General features: G+C 52.3%; 1 protein-coding gene across 1 annotated transcript in view; it reads left to right on the top strand.

The window, feature by feature from the left end:
* The window catches only part of MINDY4 (MINDY lysine 48 deubiquitinase 4), a 120682-nt gene extending 112421 nt beyond the window's left edge, over nucleotides 1-8261 (top strand). The window contains exon 18 of the mRNA XM_003270491.3: nucleotides 7831-8261. Coding sequence (XP_003270539.1) covers nucleotides 7831-7879 — 49 coding nt within the window. The 3' untranslated portion in view covers nucleotides 7880-8261. The remainder of the gene's footprint in view (nucleotides 1-7830) is intronic.
* Nucleotides 8262-13010: the final 4749 nt, after the last annotated feature.

The following is a 13010-nucleotide window of genomic DNA, read 5'->3' as shown; positions in this document are numbered from 1 at the left end:
AGGGGGCACAGCGAGCTTAGGGTTGATGCCCACCACAGGCAAGCGAGCCCTTGAGAGGAGCTGCAGAGAAAGAGAAATGTTCACATGGTGGAAACACCAGGAAGGGGAAATGGGAGGAGCGCCGAGACATCCTCGACATGCTTTGTCCGTCCGTCCATTCATCCGTTCGTCCATCCACCTGCCCGCCCCCTGAGCCAGGGATGAAGCATTCTTGCAGGGTCATGTGCTGGTGCTTCTTTCGTCAGGAGGATTAAGGGCACCTGCAGGTCGCTTTCCTTTCATGTACAAAGGGCCACTCATTCAAAGTGATGAGAGAAAGGCAGCAGTGGGGACAGGAGGTGACACCAGCCTTGGCATCTGTACAGGACAGCGTGGGAGGCCACAGGGCATCCTTCCTGCAGGTGGGCCTGTTGAGCAGGGCTCCAACACCCTGGACACAGCCTCAGCTTGCCTCTGGACTCCTGGGACCCTCTCTGAAGGCCTCCATCTGACTCTGTGTCTCTCTACCCCTCCCAGGGGGTGGCCCACCACCTGAAACCTCTCCACTGCCTCTTCTGGAGTAACTCCTTTTTCCCCAGAAATTATTCCACTGCATGACTCACCAAGCACCTCCCAGCGTGGGCCCAGGATTGGACTTCTCGGGCTCAGCCCTAATTGACAATTATTTGAGATCGACCTGGGGCTTTGGCCTGCATGGAGCACAGTCCATGCAGAGTGAGAGTCTTAGTGTGTGAACATGGGCCTGAAGCTCCTCTTCCTCCTCTATTGGCTGCCTCTATCTCCCAGTACTTCTTTCCCCTGCCCCTTGTTCACTTGCAAGCAGGTGACAGTGAGGTTATGTGGGAAGCAGGGAGGCTGCATGATTTGGGCCAGGGCCCTGCCCTTCTCTGCCCTCACATCTGCTTATTGTTGTGTGAGCTTGGACAAGGCTGAGCCCCACCACCTTCTTGAGCAGTCATGGATGGAAAATAATTCTATTTGTGTAGCACACAGGGGCTAAGGGGAGCCCATATGCATTTGTGGCTCATGCATGGGGAAAGTCTGCTCCAGAGCAGTGGCCTTCAAGCTTCAGGGGCATTGGAGTCATCTGGAGAATATGTTAAAGCACAGATCACTGCCTGTAATCCCAGCACTTTGGAAGGCCGAGACGGGTAGATCACCTGAGGAGAGGTCGGGAGTTTGAGACCAGCCTAACCAACATGGAGAAATGCCATCTCTATTAAAAATACAAAATTAGCCGGGCATGGTGGCACACGTCTGTAATCTCAGCTACTCGGGAGGCTGTGGCAGGAGAATCACTTGAACCTGGGAGGCGAAGATTGCAGTGAGCCAAGATCATGCCATTGCACTCCAGCCTGGGCAACAAGAGGGAAACTCTGTCTCAAAAACAAACAAACAAACAAAAACCCAAAACCAAAAAACACAAAGCGCCATGCCCCACACCAAGGGTTTTTGAGCTTTTTATTCAGTAGGTCCAGGGTAGGGCCCAAGAATTTGCATTTTTAAGGAGTTCTCAAGTGATGCTGATGCTGCTGGTCCCAGGACCACACTTCGAGAACCAGGTAAGGGCAGTGCCCACCCACCCCCCCAACCCTGCTGCCTTGTGAGAGTCGGGTATCAATTGAGGCATTGATTCTCTGGCCCGCCGTAGGCACTGGGCCGGGGGAACCTTCTTCCTGGCTCCATTAGCTATCCCCTCATCCCCAGGTCTGTGTTCCATGTCTGCTAGAACTTTGCTGACACCAACTGCCTGCCTGTTCCACTTCCCCCATCAATCCCCCATCATGGTGGGTCCACCTTGGCAGTTATTCCTAGAAAAGCTGAGTGGGTGAGTGGAGAGTGGGAACACTGCCCCCGTACCCGCCAGGTAACATACCACTGCAATGAGAAACAGCAGGCTTAGGGGTAAGTCCTGCTGTCTGTAGGAAGGCCCTACCGTGTCAGGAAGGGGATACACCTGACATCGCGGCATGAGCTCAGGTCATTTCAAAGGCTGCAGTGAGAGCCCAAGTTCCTGATAAGATGCAGCTGTGTGCCCACAGCATCTTGTCCATCTTGCTCGGTAGGTGGGGCTGCAGGGTAGGCCAGCCTGGTGGGCAGGTAGAATTCCCCCACATCAGGTCAACCCTCATAGAACCCCTGGACTGGACACCACGGAAGAAACAGCTGAGTAAGACTTGGCTCCTGCTCTCAGAGAGTTTGCCATCAGCCTAAAGTCAAGTTTGGAATCAACCCTGTTACAGTCCAGGGAAAGATGCACCACCCACCCTTAAACCCAGCTCTGTTGCCCTGCAAGAACCCCTAAGCCACACAGCCGGCTATCTGGCAGCTTGCTTGGCTCTACAGAAAGGCCTTTGGGTACCCCCTGTTATCACCTCTTCTTTTACAGACAGGGAGATGGGGCCTCCAGAACGGAGGTCCGTGTCCCAGCCACACTTTGAGTCACAAGCTCCAGGGACTGCAGCTTAACGCTTTTGCTGTCCCAGCCCATTGGAAGGTCACTGAGTGGGCGGTGACTTCCCACCACCTGGCTTTGTTGTCTCGGTGACATTGCACAAGCCCAGACTGCTGGTTTCGCCTTCAGAGAAGAGCATCCTAATTCAAACCATCCCAGACCCCATGTGTCTCTGCACTTTGCTGTGACGCAAACCTCGGCCTGAGAGAGTCTCCTGTTACCTTTGCTTGTGTCAGGAATGTGGGGCTGTCCCCCGCCCCCTCCCCCTGTTATACTGTAACCATCTCAGCAAAAAACAGACTAATTTATGGTCATTTCCAAACAAGACACACACAGTGACCTCTCTCATGCTTCCAGCCTAGCTAGAGTGAGAAGAATGAAGCGGTTGTCAACAGTCCAGAGAAAAGAGGAAAGAACTCATAACCGGAGCCTGGGGCCGGGGCACAGATGTTTCTGTTCGGAGGTGCAGACAAGAAATTGAAAATGTAATTCCAGCTGGGTATGGTGCCTTCGAGGGGCAGAGGCAGAGCCCCCGCTTCCCTCAGCTACCCCCACTCCCTGCAGAACCTCCCGTTCAGCTTCTGTGCTAACACCATTTTGCCCAGGCTCCCTGTCCATAGTGCCTCCCAGCCATCGGAGGAGCATTCTCTGGGCGCTGTCACTCCCCACTGTCCATGCCAGCCTTCTTCTGATGCTCTGCCCCCCACACACACCTGCCCTGTGCTGGCTCTGCAGTCATCAATCTGTGTGAGCTCCAGAAGGTCTGGTTCTGCTCCCAGCCTTAGTTTCCCCATCTGTCCCTGGGGTCTAAGGATCCCTCTCCTGAGCTGCTGTGAGGTTGAGAGAAGATCTGTGGAAGCACTGCCTTTCCTGTGAGCCACAGTGGCCTCTGGGCATGCGTTGGGGAGGAGGAGGAATCAGGTGGTGGCAAGTTGGGCCAGGGCTCAGTGCAAGGCAGGGCTTTGAATCGTGAGCCAGTGAGGACCATGGTTTCCCTGCTGAGTGCCTGGGAGGGCGGGGCCGCTCCCTAAGCAGGTGTCCAGGAGGAGCAGCTGGCCTGGGGGGTTGTGTTCATGCAACAGCACCCCCACCTGCCACCTCCACCTGGAGCCCAGGCTTCAGGCACTGGTGAAACCAGCTTTGCCTTGGAGCCTGGCCTGGGTGCTGACGGGGACCCGCGGGTGGCCTGGCAGTCGGAGAACACTTCTGCAAAGAGGAATCTGGATCTGATCCTGCAGGATGGCGGACTGGGCAGGGCCCAGAAGGGGTTAAGGCCCAGGGGTGAGGGATACCCACGTGGCTCATCCTAGAGCTGCTCCTCATTCCGAATGGCTGGAGCACGGGAACGGAAACTTTCACACAGGCCTATTTGTCTGGAGATTCAAAGTGTGCAAGAGGAGTCCCTGGATGCTTTTCTACCAGTCAGGAGCTTTGAACTCAGGCCTGCTGTCTTGTCCTGGCTGACACAGGCTCTATCAGGCATCTTTTTCCCCATGAAAAACACCAGATCCATCAACATTGAAAAGCAGTTAAGGCAGGTAACCACCCCTCTATTGCAGTGATGCCTCTGGGGGGAGGGGGCCTTATTTTCCACCATGAAGTGCCTTTCTCTGTGATTTTGAGTTGACTTGAGCACCCGGGACCATGGTGTTTTTACGGAGCGAGTGGTCTCAACGGGACAATTTTGTGCCCCTGGGGTTATTTGCCAATGTCTGAGAACATTTTTGGTCGTCACAGCCCTGGGAGAGGATGCTAAACATTTCACAGTGCACACGACGGCCTCCACAACAAAGAATTACCCAGCCAAAATGCCTAAGGTATGGAGGATGAGAGACCCGGCTATAAACTGGCTGGCTGTCAGCCGCCTCCTGCATTAGCGCTGATGAATGAGTCTGGAACTTTGCTTGTCTCTTCTGCTCCTCAGAGGTGTTTCCATTTCATCCCTCCCCTTTCTGTGCCTGTCCGCAGTTGTTGGTTGCATATGCAGAGCCCTTCTTACGTGTCCTTGTAATTGACTCACAAGCTTTCAGAACCATTCCAACTGGGGAACAATTCGATTCGCCCCCTACACTAGCACAACATGCGTCATGGCTCAGCCCTTTCAATTTTTAAAATGTCTCTGCTTTGATTTTCTATTGTAATTGCAAACTGCTTCCCTCTGGTGTTTCCAGTACTCTCCCTGCATTTGCACCTGTTGGCTGGATGGAGCGGGTTGGTTATGTCTGTGGAAAGCCTCAAAACCAAGCCCAAACTCAACAGCCTGATAGTAAGACTCAGCCACTGTGGTGACACAGATGTTGTCTAGATGAGTAGATGAGTGTGACTCACCCCTGCACTGAAGCAGCTTGCCAGGATTCAAGGAATTTGTAACTTGGGAGCTCATAGGAGGTACTTCAGTCTTTCTGAATGGGGAGGGTAAAGACTTGAAAGGATAGAGAGGGGCGGGGTGAAGGGGCCTGGGGACCAGGCTGAGAGCGGGCATGTTGCTGTCGTTCCTGCCTCCCTTCTGCCACCCTCTGGGAGTCTGGACTCAGGATGTGTTCCTTAGTGTCCAAGATTTCAATGCTTACCCACAAATCTTAATAGAACAATAAAAGCTTTTTAATGACACACTCCAAACTGCAAAGATGATGAACAGAACAAGAAAATTGAAAATCTCAAACCCTCATTGTGTTGCTGCAGATTGCTAAGGTGCTTTTAACCCAGCAGATGTAATAGATGAACTCAGTACCCAGGAACTGGGGTCAGCACAATGCCTTCCCAGCCTGCTTACCTCCAGAACCTGCTCAGTTGTATAAGCCAGAGCAGTGGCCATTTTCCTGCTGGTTGGACCTATATTAGCCAGTATAGGACATCATCAGACTCCACCGCCAAATAGTATCAGCAATGGGCACTCACCGCTGAGGAGAAGTCTAACTTCGCCAAGCCAAGCCAGTTTGTCTCTGAATACGGCCCCAGTGTCTCTTATTTGAGCAGTGAAGATGAACACTATGATGCGGATAAATTCCATCAAAGTGGTTCAACCCCAAAACCCAGTAGACTCCTCTGGATCTGCTTGACACACAGAAGCCCAGTAAATAGTCTGAAGCACTTGGATAGCGTAGAAGCACTTAATTCTTCCACATCCAATGGAACAAGTGATTATGCTGGCCTTTTCACTTCAAAACGATTGATGAAGGGGAGGTGGGGTTGTGGATGAACATGAAAGTGTTATCGTGTACCTCTTGTCACAGGTTAGACTGGGAATGGATCTCACTAAGGTTGTTCTTTCAGTATTTATTCTTGAAATATCTTTTAAAAATGTATGCAGATATTTTTGCACATCCAGATCTGTTTCTAGGCATTTATGACCAGAAGGATCCCAGGAACCAAATGGTTCAGGTGGTAAAAGGGTACCTATCAGCCTTTCAGGCAGGCAGAAAAGGATTGATTGCCAAAAGGCCATACAACCTGATTTTGGGTGAGATCCTTCAGCATCACTGAACATCACCAAATGGATGGACATGGAGGAGGATGCGGAGAAAGTTTTGGACACAGTTGCCCCAAACAGTGTAACATTCCTGGCTGAGCGTGTTTTCCAGCATCCACCTGTTTCAACCTTTTATGCTGAGTGTTTTAACAAGAAGATACAATTCAGCATTCCTATTTGGACAAATCAAAATTTCTTGGGTTGTTGACTAGGGAGCACAACGTAGGGCAGGACTGCGTCTTGTGTCTAGACTAGGATGAACGTGACATCGTTACATTCCCCGATGGTATGCATGATCTATCCTCACAGTGCCCTGGGCAGAGCTAGGAGGATAATGCAATATTAATTGTTCCCAAATGGGCTGTATGCAAATATCTTCCACATCAAACCTTTCTATAGGAGCAAGAAGCACAAAATTGCTGTGAAGATTTTTTTCTCCAAATGACAAGAAATCTTTCTGCTCATTGGAAGGGAAATGGAATGGTATAAAGTATTCAAAATATGCAAGGGGAAAATCCAGTCTTTACAGATACCAAGAAGTTGTCTGTAACCAAGAGGGAAGTGAGTTGGAAGAACAGAGTCAGTATCAACCTTGCTGCCTTTGGAAGGGACACTTTCAACCTAAAAATTAGAGACTTTGATGCAGCAATTGAAGGAAAGCACTGACTTGAAGAAAGACAAAGAGCCAAAGCCTAGGAAAGGAAGAAAGAGATTCAGTGGAAGTTTAGGCTATGTCATAAACATGGGGAACAGCGGGTTAAGGATGAACCATTGACTGAAACCTCTTGGTGGTTCCAAGCCTTCTGTTGGAAAATGCAACTGTGTTACTTTGGGAGAACCTGTTTCCACCCTTCTCATCGCAGTTCCAATGTCAGGAATCCTAGACTTTCTGGATGTAGATGTACAATTCAGTTGAAGTGAGAAATGCTTCCCCTTTTTCTTCCTCCGTGGCAGTTAGATTTTCTTCAATCCTGAAGAAAATCTTCAGGTTTTGAAAACAAGATGTCTGTTCCCTGCCCAAACCTCATACTTTAAAAGCATTTATGAATTCCGGCCTCAAACTCTGCATTGTAGAACTGCTGTGAGATATTTAACATCTGTTTCCTAGTTCATATATAATCTTAGGATATCTGTATCTGTATAATATACCTAGTGCCAGATTTTATGTAAACACTCCATCTGCTATACATTTGATTCCTCTGAGTGTTTTTAGAAAATTAGCACCATGTGTTAAAATCAAGTGCTAGGAAATGTCATGGTCTCACCTACAGTAACTTTCGCTTTGCAACTGAACTGTTATTCAGTTATCTCTAACCCTGGACCACAATTTAGTTATACTCCGTGCTTCTTCAGGTTAAAAAACAAAACAAAATAAAAAACTGTCATGTTACTGCAGTGCTCACAGCCATTCACTACCTTTCTGTGGCTCTCAGTAAAGCCCAGAACCCTTACAAGATCCTGCCAGCTTCCCGGCCCCTCCCCACCCTCTCTCCCCATTGTTCTGCACTCAGCAATATCTAGGACTGCACAGGTGCCTCTAAAGTGCCAACCGTTGGGCCCTACTGGAGAGCAGCTGGTCCAGATGTGTGTGGATCATTCATGTCAGTGGAGGGCCTCAGTGGAGGGCCCATCAGTGCCAGGCGCAAAGTAGGTTGTGGCACAAAAGAATGCATCACCTGCTGCTTGGCCTCTCCATTACTCTGTGGGGTCCTAGGTGTATTTGTGTTTTGTAAGAGACTGGTGTGTGGGTTTGTGTGAATTTGGAGGGGTGAGATGAGCAGAATGGAAACCGAACTATTCAAAGCCTCCAAGACAAAACCTTCAGGAAGTGGAGGCAAGAGATGGGCTGTCATCTGGGACCCTGAAGCTTGATCTCTCTTTGTCTCTCTCCTCACTCTACGCTTAGGTGGAAGGGGGCATCAGTGAACTGGAACGGCTCAGACCCCATCCTGTGACCGTTGGATGTGGGTAAACCCTGTGGTTCACCACTCATCACCTCATCACCGAGGATGACAGCTGAACCCCAGGCCTCTGGGGCAAGTCTCATGCAACCCCAACCTGGGTCAGCATGGCTGCAGAAGCATCCAGAGCCTCCCTGCCCCTTCCATGAAGGGCCCACCCAGGACTGTACTGGGGACCCAGTGTGTTGCTGGGTCCCCTCCCAGCTGAGCTGTGACTGCTGAGTACTGGAAGGAGGTTGCCAGGGTCTCTGCTGCCTTTGTCTGCACCCCTCCCTTCCTCCTCGCTGGGTGGCCCCTCACCCAGGCCTCCAATGTGGTTGGCCCCGGGGACTCATTATTTCTGGTAGCTGGCTTTCTATAAAATGAGTCAAACCCATGTCAAGGGCCCAGGCTCATTTGTTCTATAGCTGCAAAGAGCATGGTGTGCACTGTCTGTGCTGATCATGGCTGGTATGGGGAATGTGGTAGGGTGATTCGCCCCAGAGCCCTTGTGAGGCCCCAGGAGAATGGAGGTGGACCTGGAGGGTAGGCTGGACCTGGCCAAATAGATGTGGGAAAAGAGCCTTCCAAGGAGGAGGGACCTCTTGGCCATGGGGGGACAATAGGACAGGGATAAACAGAGGGACTGGGGACTGGGTGAGGTCCCTGGTGCCTGTAGGGGAGCATGTAGGGAAAGGGCTGACTGAAAATGTGGGTAGGCAGAGCCTGTGGAGCCCTCACATTCCAGAACAAAGATGGCATAAGTTGGAATAGGAAAAGTGTGATAATCACTCATGAAGGGGATATAGTAGTCTGATCCTTGTTTGTTCCATTATTGATATCCCACCAGTTTCAAAAAGAAGATGAAAACATGCAGAAGTACAGTGGCCTGCTGATGAAGAAGGGGGTGAGGAGAGAGGTTGTGTGAAAAGCACAGTGAAGGACTCCTCTGCAGTGGTTTAAAAGGATGGGATGGATGCAGGAGCCCGGGGCAGAGCACTAGCCTCTCGGGGTTTTTATCACATGGCTGCCCATATGAATGCTGCCATCCCTGTACCCCACCCTGTCTGTGCCCAGTGAGTGCTGCAGTTGGGACTGGGAGGGGGCTGTGTAGAGGTGGGTGTGTACACACAGGAACCAGGGGATGCACACCTGCTGTGTCTGCTCTGGCCCAGGGAGAAGCCTGGGAGAGCCACCAGCACTGGACAGCAGCCTGTCCCCAGCTTCCATGTGCCCCTGGGGCTCAGGACATAAGCAGCTCAGGAGCTGTGTCCCTCTGCAGTACTGGCTACAGGAGACCCCTTTTATTTTAGGCGCCAGGCATGTCGGGGGTAAAACTCATTTGGTGGTGACAGCGAAAGCACTTGTCTTGTGTTCTTGTGGATGGGGCATGTGTAGAGGCCTGACTGTTGGTCTTTGGGGAGAGGCAGGCAGAGAGCCAGTCAGGCTGGGAGGGAAGTGGGAGGGTAGGGACTGCTCTGTCCAGGCTGTGCCGAGGCCCCGGTGGGGTTTGCTATGTAAACTCCAGCAGCCATTCACAGCAGGCTTCCAGCAGAAATGCTTCCTATATATCCCTGAAATGTTTATGCATTTGTTTTCCTTGGCCAGGGGTAGGGCGCTCCAGCTGAGCACCCGGGCAGAGGAAATCGGTTTCCCAGCAGCAGCCTTGTTTATCAGCCTGGGAAGGAAAAGTGTGTCTTTTCAATGAAACTCACTTAACCTCCTGACCAAGGTCCCTTTGGCAGGGCTGGAGAAAACAAACTATTCCCAGTGTTGCTTGAGAAGACCATTTCCAACAAATTACAAACCTGCTTATCTAGAAGCCAGGTACATTGTGCAGTTTGATGTTCCTTGCCTAGGTTTTCCTGGAATGGAAGATGAGCACAGCCCAGCACCATCCTCCCCCAGACCCAGACCCTGGGACAAGTCCATGGTGCTGCCACCAAGCCTGCAGGAATGAAATACAGGCCCCTGACTCCTCACCCGTGGATGATCTCCATCCAAGGGGCAGAGTTTTCTAGGGAGACTGTGGGTGGGCTTCAGAGGGTCCAGAGCCGCCCAGATTATGTGAAAGTTTCCCCTCCCCTTGCAGTGGTCATTTTGGGAGAGGGAGTTGTGGTTAGCTTTTGTCACCTTTCCACCTTGCCCTTGGAGTCCTCCCCAGATGCCCAAGCTGGCTGTGGCTCCTCCAGGGAGGAGGGGCAGGACAGCAAGGTCTTAACCTGTCCTGCAGCGGTGCTGGGTGTTGCTGTGGGCCCTCTGATGAGCACATAGGAAGTGCTGGCCTCCTCTTTTGTGAGGGGGTTTCCCGCTGCTAAGGACTGCCCCACGTCAGCTGATGCCCCCTCTAACTGCTACTATGGCAGCTCTCCATCCCCTCTGCCAGAGCCAACCTCTCCTCCACCACCTTTATGGAAGACCCGAGTCTTCCTTCTGCAGGATCCACACTTGAACTGTGCAAAGCACCAACATATCATTGCCTCCAAAATCCTGGAGATCAGACCTTCCCCACTCAGCCCATCTCCTGCCCTGTCGGGAGCTTCTCACCTTTAACCTTCCCCACTCCATGCGAGTGTCCCACATCCTGGGGACACACATCAAGCTTTCAGGCAGTCTCCTTGAAGCCTCCCTCACTTGGCTTTAGAAGCAGAGATTCACCCTCTCTGCTCCCCATGGCTAGGGGAAGGGGACCCAGGGACCCCAGCACACTGATGCTTCTTTCCAGAGACATCCTCACTAGCCCCTGACCTCTTCGGCTGCCAGCCCAATACTTTCTTCATCTTCATGCGAATGGTGGGAGGATCATTTGCAGCACTCTCCCTGTTAGTTCTACATAGAGGGAGCACCTGTCAGAAGAGCGGTTTCCAGAACTGCAAGAATTCCCTGGGGGTCAGAGCTGGGCCAGGGCTTGGAGGGGCGTTGGAGGCTGTCCTAAGGCAAGGTTTGTCGAGACTCTACCTGACTGCTCCCCAGGGTCTCCATGTCTGAGCCCAGAGGGAACACAGGGATGGAGGCAGGACCCAGCCCATCCAGAGCACCAGCCCTGGAAGAGGAGCAGCAGTGCTCCCGCCCGCCGTGAGGGCCAGGGCTGGTGAAGTCTCAGAGAGGCTTCCACAGGCCCTAGGCTCTGCTAAGCAAGGGTGGCACAGCAAGGCGTCTCTGCCCTAGTCCGGATTCACCACTCAAAGTACTGTCCTCAGACCAGCAGCAGCAGCAGCATCGCCTGATGTCCAGGCTTAGAAATGCGGACTCAGGCTGTGCCCAGAATTAGTGGATCAGAGTCTGCACTTTCACTTAAAGCCCTGCTCTGGAGGTTGTGATTTTGTGGGGAGACAGTGTGAAATGCACAAGTGGCCCCCAAAATGAGGTACTGAAGGCATGTGTGGGAGGCGCTCATGGGCACACGAGGAAGAAGCTGCATCAGATTCCAGGCCTGAGTGCAGCCCTGACTTCTCTGCTTCCTGCCTCTGGGCCTTGAGCACTTGACTCGAGCTCATTGGGCCTTAGTTTCCTCATCTGTAGAATTACAACCTCCTAGGGCTGGGATGAGGATTAAGTGAGTTATTACATGGTGCAGTGCTTAGAACAGGGCTTGGCACAGCATCAGGACTCGGTAAATGTTGGCTCCTAATATTTCCAATGAGATAGGAGGTGGTGTCTCATCCGAGTGTTAGAGGATGAGCAGAGTTTTAACAAGTGGCGAAGTAGATGGAAGATCATTCCAGCTGAGAGGAACAGTGAAAGCAGAGAGACCAGGGAAGTTCCTGATGTCTGCAGGTCTCCTCTGTGGTGACCACAGTGTGGGAGGCCCAGAGCAGTAGGAGTGGAGGCAAAGAGCAGGAGAGGGCCTCAGACGATGGTCTGGGGCTGGGACGTTTCCCTGGGAGAGAACTTCTCAGCGTGCTACTTCAGACCTCTCTCTCCCTGGCAGGAGAGTGGGGTGTGGGGCAGAGGCTGGGAGCACATTGAGGGGATGGAAGTGAAAGATGGCTGGTGGCCTTTGCTACTGGAGGCCCAGTGGACCATCCTTACATGGCCACTGAGCTCTTAGGGGATCCTAAAATTTGCAGGAGGCAATCAGGCTGCCAAGTCTATTTGCAGGTATTTCTCCACCCACCACAGTCCGCCCTACTCCCTAATCATGCACTAATCCTCATGGGGCTGTGGGAGCTTTAATTACCAGGCAAAAATGCCAGGCATCTGCGATAATAGAGATTGCTTAATGCAAACTCCAGCACGAGGGGGTGGACTGATAGGTGGGTGGGGGAGGGGCCAGGCAGAATGCTGCTATAGTGCCTGCGCGTGTGCTCCCGGCAGACCTGTTATGCACAGAGAGGGATCAGGACACTGTTGGTCAAGGGCCAGTGGCTACCAACGCCTGCGAGTGGCCTTTCCTGCCCTTCCTTTTCATGCCAACTCTCAGACTGCGGCGCTTCCTTCCATTCTCCTGCTCACCTTCCCACAAAATACCCATCCTGTGTTCTGTTTCTCCAAGAAGTCACTGAAGGCCTTCTCTATACAGATGGGGAAACCGAGGCCCAGACAGGAATTGTTAGTTAAGAGCCCTCCTGGGCATTTCTTTTCCACAGGGGTCTCTTGGAGACCAGACCACCAGATGGTCTTGGGGCTGGATGGAATAAATCTGATGGGGGGTGGGGGTGATTCCAACCTGCCTCCTTTTGCCTCCCCTCTTGCTTCCCCCTCCAGCCCCACACCTCACCCACCACAGACCCCAGCAGTCTCTTCCCCAACTGCCCCTGGCTGCCTGCAGCCTTCCCTGGTGCTCTTTGATTCACCTGGGTCCTTGCCCGCTGGCTCCCCATGTCCATCTGTCAAATCCTACCCATCCCACAAGGCCAGCTCCAAGGCCCCTCCTCTAAGAAGCCCTCCTGGATTACCCAGCTGAAAGTTCAAGTCCTCCCCTCTGAGTGCCCACAGGACTCAACCACCTCCTCTTTCACAAGCCTAGGTCTTAATAGTTAGAGGGTGTCGGTCACCTGGCCACAGGTTCCTCTGTTGTCACATATACACAAGCAAACACACAAGCACATGCACACACATGCCTGTACACCTCTAGTGCTGTTTCCTTACCCTGGGCCAGGGGCTCCTTCCTCCCTCCCTCCCTCCCTCCCTCCCTCCCTCAGGT

This window comes from Nomascus leucogenys, chromosome 17 (assembly GCF_006542625.1).
Source record: "Nomascus leucogenys isolate Asia chromosome 17, Asia_NLE_v1, whole genome shotgun sequence".
Classification (NCBI taxonomy): domain Eukaryota; kingdom Metazoa; phylum Chordata; class Mammalia; order Primates; family Hylobatidae; genus Nomascus; species Nomascus leucogenys.
This window is presented reverse-complemented; position numbering and strand designations above follow the sequence as displayed.